The 20471-nt window shown below is 32.5% G+C and overlaps 2 protein-coding genes across 3 annotated transcripts; one reads left to right on the forward strand and one right to left on the reverse strand.

The window, feature by feature from the left end:
* Positions 1-1185: 1185 nt before the first annotated feature.
* LOC123202183 (serine/arginine-rich splicing factor SR45) lies at positions 1186-7408 on the reverse strand. The gene is made up of 12 exons (XM_044618004.1): positions 7058-7408; positions 6586-6654; positions 5696-5781; positions 4701-4747; positions 4547-4627; positions 4294-4459; positions 3977-4214; positions 3826-3891; positions 3156-3266; positions 2202-2268; positions 2079-2116; positions 1186-1495 (listed from the first exon to the last, which is right to left on the reverse strand). Exons 1-12 carry the CDS (start codon positions 7324-7326, stop codon positions 1432-1434), a joined length of 1302 nt encoding a protein of 433 aa, XP_044473939.1. The 5' UTR covers positions 7327-7408; the 3' UTR covers positions 1186-1431.
* A 6062-nt stretch (positions 7409-13470) lies between these two features.
* On the forward strand, positions 13471-20257 carry LOC123202352 (protein NARROW LEAF 1-like). 2 transcript variants are annotated; one of them, XM_044618236.1, is made up of 6 exons: positions 13471-13728; positions 15420-15913; positions 16063-16206; positions 16534-16774; positions 18601-19101; positions 19490-20257. In XM_044618236.1, exons 2-6 carry the CDS (start codon positions 15428-15430, stop codon positions 19921-19923), a joined length of 1806 nt encoding a protein of 601 aa, XP_044474171.1. In that variant the 5' UTR covers positions 13471-13728; positions 15420-15427; the 3' UTR covers positions 19924-20257. The 2 variants fall into 2 exon arrangements, with proteins under 2 accessions (XP_044474171.1, XP_044474172.1); XM_044618237.1 differs by having other exon boundaries at positions 13471-13663.
* The last annotated feature ends 214 nt before the right edge of the window (positions 20258-20471 follow it).

Consider the following 20471-nt stretch of genomic DNA (forward strand, 5'->3'; position numbering starts at 1 on the left):
TTAATTTAGTTGTTCAGAGTTACAAATTTTGAAGTGTACAGAATACAGAACAATCATATCACAATATCAATTTATTTTAGGCCAAATGATTTTTTTTCACACCATTTTTTATGAAGATATTTCTCACTCTTTAAATTTAAAAAATGTATTATTTATCTATTTATTAAATCTATTAATAATACCTATTAAATCTTTTTATTGAATTAATGAAAAGACAAAATTGTCTTTTATCTTCACCTAAATAACAATTTTATCCCAAAAATTTGTAAATTTTTTATTCACCCTTAATTAAAAATTATAAAAACAAAAAAAATGTGACCCTCCTTTTCACCATCCGGCACTGGTTTCTCCACAGTAGAGCTTACTTTGGTTGTTCGCCGTCGCACATTATTGTTTGTTGTTGCTTACGACTTTGCATGACCCCTGTGATCTTGTGTTTGTGCTATTGTCTTTGTTTGGATGTTGCTGGGTTGCTGAACATTGGATGTTGATTAGTATCGTTTGACTACTTTGGATTATGTAGCTTGATTGCTTTCTGCTAATATTTTTTTGGTAAATTTAATATAACTTGACTAGTCATTCGCAACCTTGCCACCCTTCATTTCCCAGTCCATATTCTATAACCTGTCTGACTCTCACATGCATGACAGGATAGATTCTGTAATGGACGTACATAATTGAGTTCAGGTAGTGATGGAGGGAAAATTTACTTTTACTCCTACCGCATCATCCACGTTACATTACATTGCATAAACCCACATTACATTACATTGCATAAACCCGCTTATGATACACAATTTTAAAAAACAAATAATATGTTATAATATAATTAGATGTTATTTTAACTTTAATTTAAAATCATTTAATTACATAATGAAACATAATCCGTATACTCAAATTATATACCAAAAATGTATAAATATAGTTTTATTGTATTAGATTATTTGATATTATGCTTTAGTTGGTAATACTGATTAAAATTAATGATTTCACCTGATATATATGGAGGTGCACCCCTACACGGAAAAGGCAGCAAATTAAATTGCCGCTTGAAACATACATGATGAAATTTTACGCTATGAAAATACCTACTTCATTCCAATCATCCATATAATCGGTGTGCTACCACAGCTTATCATTGGCCATCAGGAACATTAAAAAAAATAAAAAGAGAGAGAGAAGAGCTTGTCCATGGAAGCAGACTAAACTAAAAGTGAAAATACACTACAAAGTGTTTTTAATTTGCTGAAATACTAAACGCAATGTATTGCCTATTCCAACCAGAATAGCCTTTTTGAAAACAATATTTAAAACCACCAAATACAATATAGCTTTGGCAAGTCTACAGGAACTCAACTTCATGTTGTTAATGGTTACGACAGGCGGGGAAAAGAGAATAAGGGTGACAAAAGAGCAGAGAAAATTACCTACCTATGGTCTACGAGGCGGTGAACTGCTGCTGCTGCTATTGCTACTGCTTCTTCCTCTCAAAGGCCTACAAATAAACCAGCTTTCATCAGTAAAAGAAAATAAAAATACAATTGCATAACAAACTAAATTCAGTTAATTTTAAAGCTACCAATCATCAGCTTTATGCAAATTAGGTCTGAGGACAAGTAAATCTTTCTGATAATTGTCAACCCCTGGGCAGAAAATGGGCATGTACAATATTCAAGATAAAACTATCAACTAAAACAATAAAGAACAAATGTGTTGGACACTTGTGTCATTTCATCAACATTTCCTTCCATTAATTTAGTGGCGATGTTCTTTAGCAAAAACACACTCCACACAAATTTGAGCCAATCCCACAACTATAACTAAAAACCTTTTCAACCATCCATATCACATCCTCATTGCCAACCCCTCATCTTCAACAAAAAGAGAACTACATAATAGCATGAAGATTACCCAAATCTAATTGTTTTACAATTAATTCAATTAAAAAACTGGAGCAAAATTATCATTAGTTGCATGACAGTGTAGACTGAAATACGTTAATAGATATATAACATACAAATATCTTGGTGGGACAAATGATTTCCTAATTTTACATATTGCAAGAGTGAGAAAACTACCTCCTAGGACTACGACTTCTTGATATCCTTCTGGGTACCTGTTACAGTACAGAGTTGATGATACCAAATATTAGACATCACAGAAGGAAGGATTACCTCAAAACTAACACAAGAAATACTAACCTTGCGTGGACTAGGTGATCCAGAGTAGGTTGATGACCGCCCACGTCTTGCAGCTGGTGCTCGGCCTCTTTTAGACAAAAATATTAAAAAAAGACATGTTTAGAAGCTTAAGAAAGTGATGAAATTTGTGAAACAAAAACTTAATTAGAATGGGAAAGTTTCACATTGCAACAGGAAACAGCAAAATGAGGAAACCATAAGTTCAACTGTTTATTACAAAAAATAGACACAACTTATGTTCTTATTGGTTTAGTTAAATAGAATATTGAAACTAGAGCAGTAACTGATATATTTCAATGTTACTAATACATTGATCAAATATCTTAAACATGTCAAAATTCTACCAATGGATCTAAATTTCATGCACATTTACAAAGCAAATTTCATCATTTAGCTGTGGTCCTAAAACCAACGTAAATCATATAAATTCTGTCTGAAACAAAGCACACTGACTGAATCAAGCTGACTAAAAAAAAGTTTAGCATGATGAAAGTTCTACTTTTGCAAACCAGTCTAATTTTGTTTGGTTTCAAATTTCGCTTAGAAACTGATCCATGCACATACCTAGAAAGGAATAAAATAAACCAAACAAAAATTTATTTATGTTATATTTAATAATGAATGGCATAAGATCATATCTTTTCTTCCTAATAAACTTCCTCCAGTCTTCCTCTTTGATAAAGTTATCTCTACCATGACATAAAAAAGGATGGATAGAGAAGAGACCATACATATTTTACAACAGTTTCAGAATGGATGTCTCATGATAAAAAGTTGACAAACTCCAAAAGAGACTTTAAATTCCCAAAAAAATTAATGGTTACATGTTTTACTATACTAAACTGGAACATGTCTGAAACAAACTGTAATTTAATAAAGAGAAAGTAGGATATAGTGGGGAAAGGGGGACAGACAAATACACTAACAGATAACATTTAGACAATCAGTTGTTACCTCCGCGGTGAAAGAGATCTTGAACGAGAGCGAATAGGCCTACGAATAGGAGAGCGACTGCGTCTGCGGAGTGGAGACCTTCTTGGAGGACTACGAGCACGTCTCGGAGAACTGAGTGAAATTTACTTTGGTTATGAGATAAGAACCAGCAACATGGAAATATAATGCCCAACCATATTGGGAACTAATTCCTTAAATGCTAAAATAACATTTATAATATGCAAGTTTAGAGTACGAAACTATACAGAATTGATAACGGGGACTTTCCTTTCTCTTGCCCTCATATAAAAGGGAAGAATTGGGTTTCAGTTATACATTGATAATTCTGTCCTTACTTTCCAAGTTTACAAAAACATAGAAGCTATATCTCCCATGCTATTTGCAATCTTCTTATCCCACTAATCCAAGTAAAAATCAGTACCACATAATGGTGGGTGTTAATTGGGTTGGTTAAAGGTTGGACCTAAACCAAATTATTCTGATTACATGTTCGTTTACCCAATTGTGGACCTCAACAATCTGGCAGGTGGGTGTTAACTGGGTTGGTTAAAGGTTGGATCTAAACCAAATTATTCTGATTACATGTTTGTTTACTCAATTGTGGACCTCACCAATATGGCACACTTTCTTAACCATTTAAATTTACCAATTTAATGAATAAGCAAATTACCGGCGCCTAGGGGGAAGTGGAGAACGTCTGCGGATTGGACTGCCACGCATCCTCCGGGGAGAGGCCCTACATGGACAGAAGTTAGTCAAAGGATTTAAAGCCACTCAACACTGAACAAGAAAAAAAGTAAAAAATGTAATTAGTAGCCAACCTTGCAGGGGATCTATGACGTCTAGGTGGAGGAGATGGAGAACGACCTCTGGGAGGAGAAGCAGGTCTGCGCCTGGGAGGTGTGTCACCTCGGCGATAAGGAGAATCTATTCGACGACGAACAGGAGACACTGCATGTCTACGTGGAGGAGAATCTGGCAGTCTTCTAGGAGATCCACCTCTTCTAGGTCCAGGAGATCTCCTTCGAGGAGAGGGTGGTGGCTTCCGTCGGGGAGAAGCTGATATAAACAGTTGAAAGCTTTTACTAAGGAGGCACCAAATAAATGCCATAAAATAGATTTCAAGAAAGGTGCATACATTCTCTTGGTCGCTTTGGTCCATCCTTTTCTACATCAGCACCAACATTATCAGTTCTAGAAGCATCTCTTTTAGAAGCAGCAGCAATGGGCTTTGCAGGTGGTGAAACTTTTTTGGGCAGAGATAAGGTAAATGTTGCACGAACAACATTCCCATCAATTTGGGCCTGCATTAAGACAATTAAGAACGTCAATTTCCCAAGATTCTGTATCTCAGGAGCAATTAATTTACTCCCAATTTTTTGTTAACTTACACCATCCATGTATAGTTGTGCCTTTTCAGCATCTGCTCTTGTCTTGAACTGAACATATCCACTTCCTCTGGGAAGATTAACCTAGGAATGCAAAACAACATCAGAACAGACTAATACATGGATTAACAAGATGAGAAAGCTTCTACAAACTTACTGCACGGTCCATCACAAGCTCCACATTTACAACTTCACCAAAGTTACCTGCAAAGTGAGAATGAAAACGAAACAAGGCAGAACAATCATAACCTAATAAAACAGAAAAAAAAAAAAAAAAATTAGCTTGCAAATTTCTTTGGATTTATAATGAAAGTAGATCCTTCAATGAAGCTCTCGTATTTGGCAGTAGATGCATAAAACAAGCATATTTAACACATACCAAAGTAAGCAATACAATAATTAATTAACTACCGACTACTTGAGTTAATCCAATATTTATGTGCAGAGTCTGCTTCAATGTAATGCTTTATGTGCAGCCCAGTCTAAAATTAAATTATGATGTAAGGAAAGGTAACTCTTGTAACTGCGACCATTGCAGTACAATGACAAAAAACCACCCTGAAACACCTCAAGCATTCAATCTGCCAGTCTTATTAGGACACCTTTCTTAATCTAATATGAAAATTTACTTCCAGAACATACCCACCCCCAACTGACACAGACACGCCCCACAGTGTGAATTAAACCTAATTAAATTTATAAAAAAAAAAAAAAGTGCAGGGGGCTTCTTGTTTTAGGTGAATTCTGAGGACCAAGTGAATACATGAACAACCACTTGCCTCTAATTACATAGACCAAAATTATGCCAAGCAGTTGCAAAATACAAATAGGAAGCTTTAAAAAGTGCAAGACACAAACATTTGATGGGGCAACAACTGTATACATTTGTCACATCTAAGCAAGCAAAGCAGGAGAATGCCCATTCCAAAGCACAGAAAGTCTAATCTCTAATGTAATATTAAGAATCATTCAGGTCAGAAAAAAAGTTTCTGATTCAAAATGTAGTTTCCAAGCACATAGACTTAAGTTTAAATCACAGAAACACAGCAGCTTAAACAAAATATGGTAGAGCAACTAAGAAAAGTGAAATAATTAACGTCCACCAAAATACCAAAAGAGCAGCACAAAACTGAAAGAGCAGTGATAACATACTGAATATCTCCCTTAAATGGCCTTCATTGACATTCCTGCTAAGTGAGTCGATGTAGAGAACAAGAGAGTCATTTTCAGACACTTTCCTGAAATCAATTAAAAAGTACACATAAAATGTTGAAAATGGAAGTCCAGAATTTTTTTTAGATGAAAGACACCTGAGCGACAACCTGATAGTCAAAGCATGCTGAACTAACACTAAGGAGAATAATATGAAATAGCAAAATTAGAGCAATCGGTTTATTAAAAAACTACAGACTCTGGAGATGTATAATCTACTAAAAGAAAAACATTTAAACAACAATTGCTGGTGTATGCTTAGTGAAATTCGAACTGGCAGAAACAAGAAATGCATTTCAATCAATTGCTTAAGAGTGTCTGGTTAGGATCTGAAAGTGAACCTCTTGCTTCCCAAGCAAACCCAAAAATTGACAGCACATTTAGAAAGTAATTATCTAGGAGCAAAAGTAGAAAACAAAAAATTTAAAAAAAAAAAAAAGGTTTTAACCAAAACAAAAATATAAAATTAAAAAGTCTAATATTTTCAGAAGCAAAACTTTTAATTATCACCTAACCTACCATAAAAATATAGACTTTCAAATGTAACTATTACAGAGTCTCAACATATAAAAACTAGAATGTTATAATTAGACAACTACCAAAAATGTTTAACAGTGTAAAAATTTCTTCTCTATAATATAAAGTTTGGAAGAAAGCCAAGCAAAACAGCTTTCTCAACATCTACATAGCCTGCCAACCCTCATAAACCTTAAACTATTCCCAAGTCCTGAATCACATGAAGACATGAAAAAGTAGAACCACGAATGACATAACTAGGTGTGAATGTTTCAATTTCAATAAAACAAAGATGTTTAAACATTAAGTTTTACCTTGGGGGTGGAGAAGCTCTTTTAGATGGAGGCTGTGGAGAACGACCCTGCCTAGCTCCTACAGCAGGACTGTGGCAACACAAGTATTTAAAAGGTAAGTCCAACCATCAAATGAGAACACAATTATATTATACCTTACAATTCTAAATTTCAATTACTAAACCGTTTATTCAATTTTTTAAAATTTAAGACTACAAATTAGAATGTAACGCTAACAGTTTCTTGTAACGTTTTGTATTACAAACATCTAGTCTAACTTGTTTAGTACCTTGTAAAAAACATAGAATTATTTCCCTAAAACCCATCGTTGAAATAAAGGTCCCAATAATATAGCAATTATTTGAATTTTAAATTAAGAAAAAAGGAATATGATATAAAATCTTGAAAAATACCACAAGAAAGATAATTTTGCCTCTAATTACGGAAAAGCAGTACAAAAGACAACCAATAAAGAGCAAAATGGTAAAGGCACCTCTTCTTACGCTGGGGCGGAGGACTGCGGCTACGAGAGCTGCGGCTACGCGAAGGAGAGGAAGAGGAAGAGAGGGATCGGGAACGAGATCGCGAGCGAGAAGGGGATCTAGAGCGGGAGGAGTGAGAAGGGGAGCTGGTGCGGGAGGAACCGGAGATGGAGCGTGAACGTGAACGTGAGCGAGATGATGAGCCGGAGCCTGAGCGTCCCGGTTGCGAGCGGCGGCCTCGGGAAGGTGGCGAGGGACGGCCTCGTGTCGGGTTCGCCATGCGAGGAGTTGAGAGAGGAAACCCTAGATAACCCCTCGCTTCGGTGAATAAAGGAGAAATGGAAAGGAAGAATAGTAATCCTTAAGCTCTGGCAAATAATAGCGCGATGGGCCTTGTTGGGCCGAATCTATTTATACATGTCAGATTTTTTTATGTAGTTTTTAATAGGAGTGTGCATACTTATATAAATCAAATCGAATCGAATTATTTAAAAATTACTTTTTAATTTGATTTAATTAGTAAAATAGTTTGCTTTTAGTTAAAAATTTGTAAAAATATATTTTTCAGTTTGGGTTGCTGTTTGAACCAGTTTTAAACCAAACTAAATGATAAATCGTATTTTTTTTAAATATATATATATAATTATATTTGACAGAATTTTTCAATAAGTAATTAAGTATATAATTTATTTTTTAATATTAATTTTGTTATTTTCTTTACATGTATATTGTATATATTTTTATATTTATTTTACATGTTTATATTATGTTTTATAAAACTATAATTTTATTAAATAATATATATATTTTGAAATAAATTATTTTAAAATGTTTAAATCATGGTTGTCAAATCGTATATCATATCGTGTATTAAAAACCTAATTTTTTATATCATGTATCATATCATATGATATGTCTCTTCAAAAATATAATAATTAAATATTAATAAAATAATAAAAATTATAACTGACACATTTTTATTTGAATAAAATATTACAAACATTTTTAACATTTTAAAAATTTTCATATATACTTCTATTGCACCATCACTTTCTCTAAAAAAGTATATCATTTCGTATAGATGATATATATCATATTATATGAAACATTTATTGTATTATATTAATTTAATATACTTTCTGATACGTATCATTTTTTACGTATATCATATCATAAAATATTAATAACTATAATTCAAACAGTAATCTAAATCAAATTCTTTTAGTTTGATTTCATTTAAAACCTAAAATAGTTTGGTTTACTCTCTCAAACTACACAAAACTGGAATGTGCACACCCCTAGTTTTTAGATTTAATCAAAGAAAATTAAATAAAATAACAACAATTCATGGACCTAAACCAAATTAAATTATTTTTTGGGTGTTAAAAGGAGTTCACCAAAATTACCTTTGACATCCTCAGTATAAACTAACCTTGCATTAACAAAAGAGCATCACATTCACATCTTATTAAACTTTAAATTTTCACATTTTCACTCCCTCATCATATTAAGATTATTTGACAATTATAACTATTTGAGGGTAAACTAACATTTACCATATAGATGATAATTATAATTTTACCAATTGGAGTGTAAATTGATATTTACTAAATTTTGTACCGAATTTATCAAAAACACATTTTGTACTTTTAATTATAATACTTGTTTTATTTAAAAAAAATGGCGAAATTTTGAAACCTATGTGTCAAAATATGAATGTGCCCCAAAATGAAAAAGAGCATAAGACCACCTAAATTGAAAACTATCAAAAAAAACCTCAAATAAGAAAATATCGAAAAATCCCCACCATCTGGATCACATATAGCAAATAACACACGTGTGTTGGAAAATAGCCAAATACCCCTCGTTATGTGTGCCCTAAACCTCCCACCATGTGGCCTACATGGTTTGAAAAATAAAAAATACACCCTCATTTCTAGCACAATCCACCACTTATGATTTGCATGATAACAACAAATTACTCATGGTAATCAAATCATCTTAAATCTACCATTTTTAAACCTGTTTTCATCACCAATCAATTATACACCTATTATACAAATTTATTAATAAATTTTATCAAAATCATGAAAGATTTAAGTTATTTCACAAAAAGAAAAAATCAATCAAAAAAACCACAACAAAAAACACGTTAAATTCATACCAAAATGTTTACATCACTATGCTATTAGCTATTAAACATAATAAAAAATGATTTACTAACATTTTTTTAACCATTTTCGTCACTAAAAAATGAGTGGAATCACCAAATCTTGAGTTCGGTAAACAGGGGATGCACGATGGGTGTGAGAATGTGGGGTGAGAATATGAGATTTCAAAGTTGAAAATAAATTTAAGACTAATTTATATATGGACATTTTCGTTAAAGTATAAAATATTGCTCAAATACATTTAACACCTAAAAAGTTAGTTAATTATATTTAGATTAAGTTAATTATGATTAATTTAATTAATTTCCTCTTAATGACCTTTATTCTTGAATACATAACAAAAAAATTCTCATAATTTTTTTAAATAATAAAGAATTTCTTATAGTAAAATTGAAGAATTATTAGAATTAAAAGTATTTATAAAGTAAAAATAAATATTTGTGTGGATGTCCTCCTTTTAACTCTTAAAACTTATTGATAAGGATGTACTCCTAGTTTAAAAACTTGAGAGGAAATTTTTTAATCTTTACCCGGGTTTTTAATAATTTTCTAATAAAATTGCCCTTATTAATAAATGTAAACTCATATAAACACTTCTTTTATGGATTTGTTTAAAAATTGATTTATTTAATGATTCGAAGAGAAAAAATATAAATTTTGATATGTGAAAGTAGTTTTAATTCGATGATTAGTAAAAACTTGTCTTCAACACTTTAAACTCATTCACTCATTCTTCGTAACGGTACTTTCTTCTAATAATATTTATGTAGATAAGTGGTTAATGTCGATTGTTCAAATTAATATTTAAATAAGAATTTTGAAAATTGAAGGATTTTTCGTTATTTTTACAAAACCTAGAATTGCATGTTGGGCAAATTTGATTGAATTTGGCCATTATAACAACCCAAAGTTAATGATGACAAAAAATTATCAAAGTAAACCAGAGCCAACAAATAGGAGGTATCAGACACTTTCCATACATATAGGGAGTATCATAATTTTATAAAGGATAATTGTATATTATATGTAAAAGGTATCAACCAGAGAAAATTATATTATCTTAGATACCCCAACCAAAAAGTGTTTGATACTTAAAGGGCTTTTGCATTCTCGACACTATGAGTTTGTGGTTGTATCTTTCAAATTGACTAATGTACTAGAAGTTTAGTGTGCTATAACTTCATTGTGATTGCCTAAATAACTTCATTGTGATTTTTATAAATGACATTTTAGTATGCTATAAGACTTAGAGGAGCATGTGTAGCATTTAAGGATTGTGTTGAAGAGGTTGAAAGATATACAGTTGTTTGCTAAGTTTTCTAAATGTGAGCTCTAATTGGATCAAGTAGCATTTCTTATGCACGCAGTTTTAGCAAATGGTATTTTAGTAGACTTGAACAAGATAAAAACTGTTTAAAATGACATTGGTCGAAGACAATTAAGGAGGTATGAAGTTTCTTTGGATAGACAAGGTACCATAGACAGTTTATGGAGGGTTTTACCAGATTAGCCCAATCGTCGACAACTTTGACTAAGAAAAATACTTCATTTAAATGGTTTGACTTTTATGAGGGGAGATTCTAGAAGCTAGAAAGAAGTTTGACATTGGCTTTGATTTTGGCATTGCCAATGGAAGGTGGTCATTATAACTTATATACAAATGCTTTTCATCATGGGTTAGAAGTCTTGTTGATGCAGAGATATAAGGTGATTGCATACGCCTCTCATGGTGAAAGATTATGAGATCTTATACTTGAGAGGTGATCTGGAGTTGACAATTGTGGTTTTTGCTTTAAAAATATGATGATATTACTTGTATGAAGTCAAGAGTAATATATACATAGATTGCACAAGTTTAAGATACTTTTTCACTCATAAGGAATTAAATATGAGATAACGGATGTGGTTAGAGTTAGTAAAAAACTATGACTATGAAATCAAATACTACCTAAATAAGGTCAACGAAGTTGCAAATACCTTGAGTAGGAAAGTTTCATTGTCCCAAGTTACTACTCATTAGGAGTTACAATAGGAGATCTTTAGAGAGCATATCATGGTTACAAGGTTGTTGCTTGAATTAGAGATCAGGTCTACATTGTTGGATAAAATCTTTGATAGGCAAGTTATGGATGATTGGTGTATTCAAATGTGTTAGAGAGTTGCTAAGGGTACCATAACTAAATTTTATGTTATAGACGACATCTTCAAGCTTAGAAGTCGAGTATGTGTTCCCTAAATGATGGACTAAGGATTAAAATTCTCTCAGAGACTCACAGTTCCTTATATAATGTCTATTCTAAAATAGTAAAAATGAACTAGGATATGATTTGTGAATTTTCAAACATGTTTAACTATTAAATTATCATGTTTAAAATATTTAAATTTAATTTATATAAGAATTATTTTTAAAATATTTTACAAAATTATGCAATAATAAATTTACAATTTTTCTCTTATATCGTTAGTTTTTTGTGAAAAAGTGGGACGCACAGTGGTTTTCGCCAAACTTTTGGTGCGAACAGTGATTTACTCTTTTTTTTGGTTGCGTTTTAATCTTGACTGCTTAAAAATGAAGCGCTCACCTCACTATCATTCACTGAATTTAATAAAGGTATATTGAATTTCATGCTCTACAGTATTTACATTTGTGGATCAATCTCAATCATCAATCAAATCAAACGGTCTCACACTAATCAGGCATCATTATGAAGCCAACCCAACAAAAGTCCAACATCATGCTGCACAGGTCTGGACATATGCCCGTCCACACCCTACCCACTTCCCACCATCTCCTAATTCCTTCAAAAAAACAAAACATTAAATTCTCTTGTAAAATTTATTGAGTTTCAAAAATAAAATAATAATAATAATAATAAATTATACGTTTATAAATTTAATATATAATTTAGATATATAAATGGTATATTATAATATAATTAGATAATTTTAAATTAAATTCAATTACATATTGATATATCTATTTATCTAAATTATATATAAAAAATATATACACATAATATTATTAAAAAAAAATCTTTTTATCCGTTATTATTAATAAGCTATTGTTTATAAATGTGAATTTTATCAATAATAAAATTATATATAGTTATTTTGCATATATAAATAAACACACATTTAATATATATTATTATATAATTAGATAATTTTGAATTAAAGATAAAATAATATTTGATCATATAATGATACGAATAAATATATACTCAAAATAGATATACATAATATTACTCTTTTAAATAATAAATATTCCATTTATAGTTAAATACAATTCTATAAATATTTATCAAATTATAATTTACGTGTAAAACTTTGAGATTTTTGCTTGGTTAAAAGACTTTGTTTTAAAATTCAAAGTAACCCTTACTAATTTTTAAAAACTTAATTATCCACCCTATCTCTTAGTTCCACGGTTATAGTTAGAAGTAAAATCGTTATTTAAAATTTTTTATTTAAATAAAAAATTAATTTTTTTAACCTCTTAGTTTTAAAAATCAATATTTTCACCCTCAAACTTTGAAACATTCATTTATACCCCAAATTTTAAATAAACAACCACTTCCTCAAATTTTGAAATATTGTATTTACATCCCAAAAATTTCATTCCATCTTTTTGATAGCCGTTCTTTTCGATGTTTTTCTTCGGCGACATCTCCCCTCTCTCTATAGTGATTTTTCAGTGCGAAAACCACAAAAAGTTTGATCAAAATGATTAGATTTTTTTACACAGATTTGTGCAAAAATTGCATAGATCCGTGTGACAATCTGTGCATCGATGATGCATAGATCTGTTGGACGACATCGCATAAACATGGTTGTCATCCATATGATGTCGTTTAATTGATTTGTGCATTGTCAACGCATAGATCGTCACATAAATCTGTGTAAAAAATCTGACTATTTCGATGGTCTTTGCACTAAGAAACCACCATAGAGGGAGAAGAGATGTCATCAAAGAGGAACGCAGGAAAAAAGGGTTATCAAAAAGATGAAATGAAGTTTTTGGCAATGTTTCAAAGTTTAAATTAGGAGAAAATTGTTAGTTTAAAAAATTAAAGGAGAAAAAAATTAAAATTTCTTTGTTTAAATAAAAATATTTAAATAATAATTTTACTTTTAAGTGTAATAGCCAAAATTAGTAGAGGTCACTGGGAATTTCACTATACCTTGGGTGCGAATTAATCATTTGGCCTAATTTAATCTATCAAACTTTAGAAAAGATTTTGTCTTTCACAAATTTAATAAACAAAAAATACCTGACCGACTTTACCACATCGTCTCTCTGCTCCTATCGTACTATAAAGTTTTGCCTTTCATGGTTCTTGTCCACCAAAACCAAAACCCCAAAACCTCCCTTTTTCTCTGCAAATAATGTAACTTGCCCAATCTCTGTAACTTCCCAACTCCTTCCTCAAACTGGCTTCTTAACTGGTATGTTTCACCTCTAAATTGAGCCCACCTGTCGTCTTTTTTCCCGCCTTTTCAACCTCTCATAAGTGAGTCTTCTTCTCGTTTCCGTTCCTCTTTTGTGCTCTTTTCTTGCATGAATATATATTTTGTTTGTTTTAAAGCTCTAAGTAATGATGCTTGACTTTTACTTTCCGGGTTTACTCCTTTTTGTTGCGTGTTGTTTAAGTAGAAGTTAATTTTGCATCTTTTTGTTTGATTTTGATTATTTGCTTTGCTTATGTCACTCTTTTGGATAAGTAGGAGCCATATTTTGAATCATGAATATGAAGACAAGAAGTGAAATTTGTTTCATACACGGTACTTTGGTAAAGTCACATGGTAGAATGATCAAAAATTTGATTTTCTTTTGACCCCTTTTAATTTAGTGTAAATATTTGTTTGAAGTTGGTTTGAGTTTAAATAGTTGATTTGGGTACTTTAGTAGTGGCTTTAAGCTTAAGGGATTACTGGTTACTCAAGTTTGACCTGATACTAGAATATATTTGACCTAGAATCTTATGTTGGAAGCCTTCTAGATGAGGGGCATGCCAGAATTTAAATACTATTGTAGGACTTTCTTGCTCTTTCTTTCATTTTTTCTTTATTTTTTTTATAAGTTCAAATTTTTGGGATAATGGTGTTTTACCATTGTATGAGAGCTAGGTTTGATCAAGAGGTCTGTGTTTGGAATCCCATTTTATCAATTGATTTACATTAAGGAGCCAGTTTTCAAGTGTTTGAGGTTGTGTACTTTGATCCAAATGAGAAAATGTAGTTGAGCTTTTTGTTTTGTTGGAAGCCAGAGAACATATACAGTGGAATCTTGTGTCCTTACTGGATGGCTTTGCTTTATTTATTTTTGGAATTTCTATAGTAATTTCAGTTTTGATTTTGTTAATAGACATGCAACGTTGGTGTTTTAAGCATTCTTTTCTGTACATTTTTGGTATATAAATCGCATTAATAAGGAATTTTTGTACCATCTGTTGGTTATGTCATTTATTCATCAGGTAGATGTTTTATGTTTTTTCCTTAAATTTTTCTTAATGATTTTGGAGCCTGTTTGTTATTTTTATAGTGTATTACAGTTGTTAATTATTTTGGATCAATATCATGCCTTGTCATACCTGGGGCCATACTGCATCTCATATAGGATTTTGCTTGGGGAAAAACACTCTGTGTTATTATTATTGTTGTTGTTGTTGTTGTTATTTTCAGTATTATTATCTTGATTCAAGCATGGAGACACATGTTGGCACTGGGAGTGAACTTGACTTGTTAGTGAATGTGAAATATGTTAGACCAGTGGCGGATACAAATAATGAATTCCAACTGCAGAAGAGTAGCATTTTGCAAATGACTGTCATCATAAAATCATGCAGCATAGTTCAGGACATTTGTTTAAACATCTCTTATTTCCATGTTTACAACTTGTTTCCATCCAAGGATTGTTTACTTAGCTAGCATGTGAAATAGACTACTTCATTTCAGGTTCTTTCAAAATTTGATGTAATTATCAAAGATTACTTAATTCTTCACCAGGTTTTGACCTATCAATTGAGAAAGATAATTCTGGTTGCTTCTTCATCCTTTGTTTTCTGCCTTCTGTTTTTACTTTTCAGCCATTGTGCGAAGTTAACTTGCATATGTATTCTTCTTAAATGTCTCTATTTTTTTGGTAAATTTTTTATTGAATCATCATTCATGATGTGTTTTTTTTTAACTAATTCTTTTGTAGCCTGCTAAATGGAGCGGACCAGACATAATATAAGGGGGCGATATTCTGGTTCTTCACCATCAGAAGAATCAGCTTTGGATTTTGAAAGAAACTGTTGCAGTCATCCTAATCTGTCTTCATTAAGTCCACCAACACTTCAACCTTTTGCTTCTGCTGGACAGCACTCTGAGAACAGTGCCCCTTACTTCTCATGGCCTAGCCGAACTGATGGAGCTGAAGAGAGGGAAAAATATTTTGCTAATATACAAAAAGGGGTGTTACCTGAAAATCTTAATAGATTACCAAAAGGACAGCAAGCAAATACATTGCTGGAGCTCATGACCATACGGGCATTTCATAGCAAAATCCTGCGATGTTACAGTCTAGGCACTGCAATAGGATTTCGTATTAAACGTGGTGTGTTGACTGACATACCAGCTATTCTTGTTTTTGTTTCCAGGAAAGTTCATAAACAATGGCTCAGCCCCATACAATGTCTACCCACTGCCCTAGAGGTTAGTAAAGGATGCTCATATTTATTTTCTATTCTTTTTTCCTTTTTGGTTTTGAGGTGTTTTTGAGCTGGTGTCCAAGAATAAGGTTCCTCCATTTCCATTTTGTCTTACTCAGGTTTATTAATAGTTGATATTCTAATCTTAATCAGGGACCTGGAGGTGTGTGGTGCGATGTGGATGTGGTAGAATTTTCATATTTTGGTGCACCCGAGCCAACTCCCACAGAACAGTTGTATACTGAATTTGTGGATGATTTGCGTGGTGGTGATCCCTGTATTGGTTCAGGCTCTCAGGTATTCTTAAGTTCCTCTGCAACTTTCCCCTTTCTGATACACCAATAATTGATGTGAACAGGAGCTGTAAATTGTCTAGCTCTCAGGTATTTATGTTTTTTTTTCTTGTTTAGTATATCATTTTGATTATTTACCTGAGAGCAGCTTAGAATCTGACTGCACAAAATAATGCTTCAATTTATTGTGTTGTTAATTTCTTCATAGCAATCAGTCTGATGTACTATTTTTTTTTTCATTAGGTATAACTTTAATTACCTGTGATTCTCATCTAAGATGAATCATATCATCTGATGATTGCTAATAATATGGTATATGTTGCTTTTTTAGGTAGCAAATCAGGAAACATATGGAACTCTTGGTGCCATTGTCAAAAGTCGAACTGGCACTAGACAAGTTGGTTTCCTGACAAATCGACATGTTGCAGTTGACTTAGATTACCCAAGTCAGAAGATGTTTCATCCTTTGCCTCCAACACTTGGACCTGGGGTATATCTTGGTGCAGTGGTGAGAGCAACTTCATTCATCACAGACGACCTTTGGTATGGCATTTTCGCAGGAATGAATCCAGGTATGACAGTTTAATATAAAATTAGTTTTGAAGACAAATCTCAAGTTCCCTATAGCATATTTGCTCCATTAACAATATTGCAATAGCTCAAACTTCCAATTTCACTTGTTTAGCTAGTATGCTCAGTAAAATTGAGAAAATGCAAAATGAATAGGTTTAGGTAGAATTAGAGGCTCATGATTGGCAGTATGTAGTGAGGCATTATATATGCCAGCTATAACTTGAACTTGAATGTACATGATACATACCATGGATCCAAGAGCCATTTTCAATTTCTCCTTTCTTGCAATCTGCTTATCCATCTAAGAAACCCATCTAAATAATCCAGACAATTATGTAATTATCGTGTTTTGTACATGTATTTCTGTGTTCACAATATTTAGAGTAATGAACAGATTTTGTAATACAAGTCTTGTGGGAATTCCAGCCTGACCTTTTTTTAGTATGGATAATTGAATTTGTATATTTTTACTCAAGACCATTCTTTTTTAGATGATAGAATGTTCTGACAATTATTGTCACGCACCTAACCACACTCCTTATATGATGGAATAGATGACAACCAGCGACATAACTGTAGGTCTACTTTGACAAGCTTCGAGTTGTAATAAACTAAAAATTTCAACCTATGAGAAGTATAAAATGGGATGTTGTAAAAATGGAATACACTAAGACACAAAACACAGACTAACTTCAAAAATTGATTCTCAAACTTCAATATAAACTGAATTCTAAATATGATTTCAAAACCTCATAAAATAGAAGTTTTTTAACATGAATGCCAAACTAGGACCTCATGTTATGACATGGTAGTAACATATGTGAATGAACTGTGTCATACGAAAATGTTGTCATAATAGAGTATGGTAGTTGAAAATCAAAGTATAGATAACTACAACCACATTCATCCCTCTGACCCAGTTAACCCTCTGAGTGAAAAATCCAAAATTTCACATTTGTCCATAATAACCGCCAAGTCTTAAATCTGATTGTCAGGTCAAAACCTTTAATTCAAAGACAATATAATAAAGAATGATGCAATTTTTGCAGGATCTAATAACACAGTTATCTAAACACGATTTATAAACAAAAAACATATATCATCTGAACAGTTTCACTTCTTAAAACTGCAAGCCAAATATAATCACTTATTTTTAATTCTCAATCCAAAAGTTTTACAAATTATGGATAAGAAACAAAACACTCTTTTTTGGAGACTCAAAATTTTCTAAAATCATCTTCTAGAACATCATTACAAGTTCTTTAAGAATATTTCACTAATCAAAACTAACTTTTTTGACTTACTTTGTGACACAACTCACTCTATTCCTAATCGGCTACTTATCACAGAAATCATCCATCTCAAGTCATTTGTTAGCCCAACTCAAGCTAAATTGAAAAGTTTATTCAATGGCACCTTTGCTGCCTATCCAATTAAATGAATTTTAAGCCCTTAGAAAATTAAATAAAACTTTTTACTCTCTAGATCAAATATCTATTGTGATGCTATTTTGTGTATAATGTTCCTCAGGATAGCTTTCCTTTTGTTCTCTGGTATTGCCTAGAAGATAGACTTTTTTTTAACACAATTATGATGCTTTAATGTATTTAAGCATTGCATATTAGCATACTCATAAAATGTGTGTTATTATTTTTTATCCAGTTCTCTTGCTTGTCTTCCAATCGTGTATTCTCTTAATGGTTATTAAATGATCTTGGTCATTTGTACTTTATATATTTGACTTTTTTTATGATTTATACTAAAAATTCTTATAAATTTGCATCCTGATCCCAAGACTTACCTGCTATGATTGGTGCACCTGTAGAGACATTTGTGAGAGCTGATGGAGCATTCATCCCCTTTGCTGAAGATTTTGATATGTCTACTGTCACTACATCTGTGAAAGGTGTGGGAGAAATTGGTGATGTCAAAATTATAGACTTGCAATGTCCTATAAGTAGCCTTATAGGCAAGCAAGTCATGAAGGTTGGAAGAAGTTCTGGCCTGACAGCCGGAACTGTGTTGGCCTATGCCCTCGAGTACAATGATCAAAAAGGCATATGCTTCTTGACTGATTTCCTTGTTGTGGGTGAAAACGAACAGACTTTTGATCTTGAAGGAGATAGTGGAAGCCTTATTTTAATGAAGGGTGATAATGGCGACAAACCACGGCCAATAGGGATCATCTGGGGTGGGACTGCTAATCGTGGTCGACTTAAGTTAAAAGTTGGGCAACCTCCAGAAAATTGGACAAGTGGTGTTGATCTTAGGCGCCTTCTCAACCTCCTTGAACTTGATATCATCACTACTGATGAAGGGCTAAAAGGTAAGTGCATTCTAAAATGCCTCCTTGTTGGTGCTTTTATATATGTGCTTGTTTGAGAGATGAGAGAAAGAGAGTGAGACACCAAATACATATCATCTGAATATATCGCTCATGGCATGCTTCTATCAGATTTCTATGGATATCTAGTTTTATGTAAAAAGGAAACTGAATTGATGTTAACATGTTTAATAAAATAGACAATCAGGCTTGGAATAGGGATGGCGATCCCTGTGCCCTTCGCAATCCCTAGCATTGAACAGATGTAAAGACTAAACTTGAGGTTGAATCTAAAAGATGCATGCATGAATGATATGAATAGATTGATGACCTGGCTAAAAGACATAAAGCAATGTTTATGGTGATATGTTTGTATTTTTGTTGTTATTAGTGGCAGTGCAAGAACAAAGAGCTGCCTCAGCAACAACTATTGGCTCTACTGTTGGGGATTCTTTGACCCCTGATGGAATGGCTCTGAAGGACAAGGCTGAAGACAAATTTGAGTCACTGGGCCTTCAGATTCAGCATATTCCTTTGGAAGTTGAGCACCACAGCCCAGAAACAAATCCAACATTAATGGAAACCGACTTTCACTTGGAAGATAGTATCAAGGCTGGCCCCAGTGTTGAGCATCAGTTTATTCCAAGCTTCACAGGACGGTCACCTTTACATCAAGACTGTCTATCAGATAAGGCAGTTTCTGAGAATCTTGCTTCCTTGAGGTATGGAAGTGATGAGGATATTTGTTTTTCATTGCAATTGGGTGACAATGAAGCCAAGAGGCGGCGCTCAGATGCTTCAACCAGTAAGGAAGAATCAGGGTAAATTGAATTCTCAATAAAACTATATGAATCCAGTTTTGAATACTCAATTAGGTACCTAAATGATGTATTGTCATGTGATTGGGTAATTTTGAATTAAGGATAAAGTAACACTTAATCTCATGATCACATATCATTTAGATGTTCAATTAGGTATTCAAAACTGGGTGTACATACTATTACTCTTGAATTCTTAGTATTGGTGTGAACTAGAGAAAGTAACCCATTCGGGGAACAGGAAGTTTTTTGTTGACAGTTGCTAAACCCATGATGGTATGTGTGCAATACTCTTTGAACCTCAAATTTAAGCTCAAAAAATGGAGCTCTTACAGCAGAAATTTGGATCTCTAAGTTAGCTGCTTAGTTTACTCAAGTTAAGATAGGAAGACAAATGTTCTGTTCTGTAGAATTTTCATGGTGCCTTTAAGAGGCCATTTACAGCCACACACGACACCCCCCCCATAAAAAAAAAAAAAAAAAAGAGGCCATTTAAGCAGCAGAGTCGCAACTTTGTGTGTGTTTTATGGTATTTGGAATTTTATGAATAGGTAA

The sequence above is a fragment of the Mangifera indica genome, chromosome 18 (assembly GCF_011075055.1).
Source record: "Mangifera indica cultivar Alphonso chromosome 18, CATAS_Mindica_2.1, whole genome shotgun sequence".
Classification (NCBI taxonomy): domain Eukaryota; kingdom Viridiplantae; phylum Streptophyta; class Magnoliopsida; order Sapindales; family Anacardiaceae; genus Mangifera; species Mangifera indica.

What these genes read in the sequence shown, in the direction of transcription:
- LOC123202352 (XM_044618236.1), top strand. Translation starts at nt 15,428, where the DNA reads ATGGAGCGGACCAGACATAATATAAGGGGGCGATATTCTGGTTCTTCA. An exon ending in GTCTACCCACTGCCCTAGAG is followed by an intron (nt 15,914 to 16,062) that starts GTTAGTAAAGGA and finishes AATCTTAATCAG; the next exon opens with GGACCTGGAGGTGTGTGGTG. An exon ending in GTATTGGTTCAGGCTCTCAG is followed by an intron (nt 16,207 to 16,533) that starts GTATTCTTAAGT and finishes TTGCTTTTTTAG; the next exon opens with GTAGCAAATCAGGAAACATA.
- LOC123202183 (XM_044618004.1), bottom strand. Translation starts at nt 7,326, where the DNA reads ATGGCGAACCCGACACGAGGCCGTCCCTCGCCACCTTCCCGAGGCCGC. An exon ending in AGAGCTTCTCCACCCCCAAG is followed by an intron (nt 5,782 to 6,585) that starts GTAAAACTTAAT and finishes AATTGATTTCAG; the next exon opens with GAAAGTGTCTGAAAATGACT. An exon ending in AGAAGTCGTAGTCCTAGGAG is followed by an intron (nt 1,496 to 2,078) that starts GTAGTTTTCTCA and finishes GTTTATTTGTAG; the next exon opens with GCCTTTGAGAGGAAGAAGCA.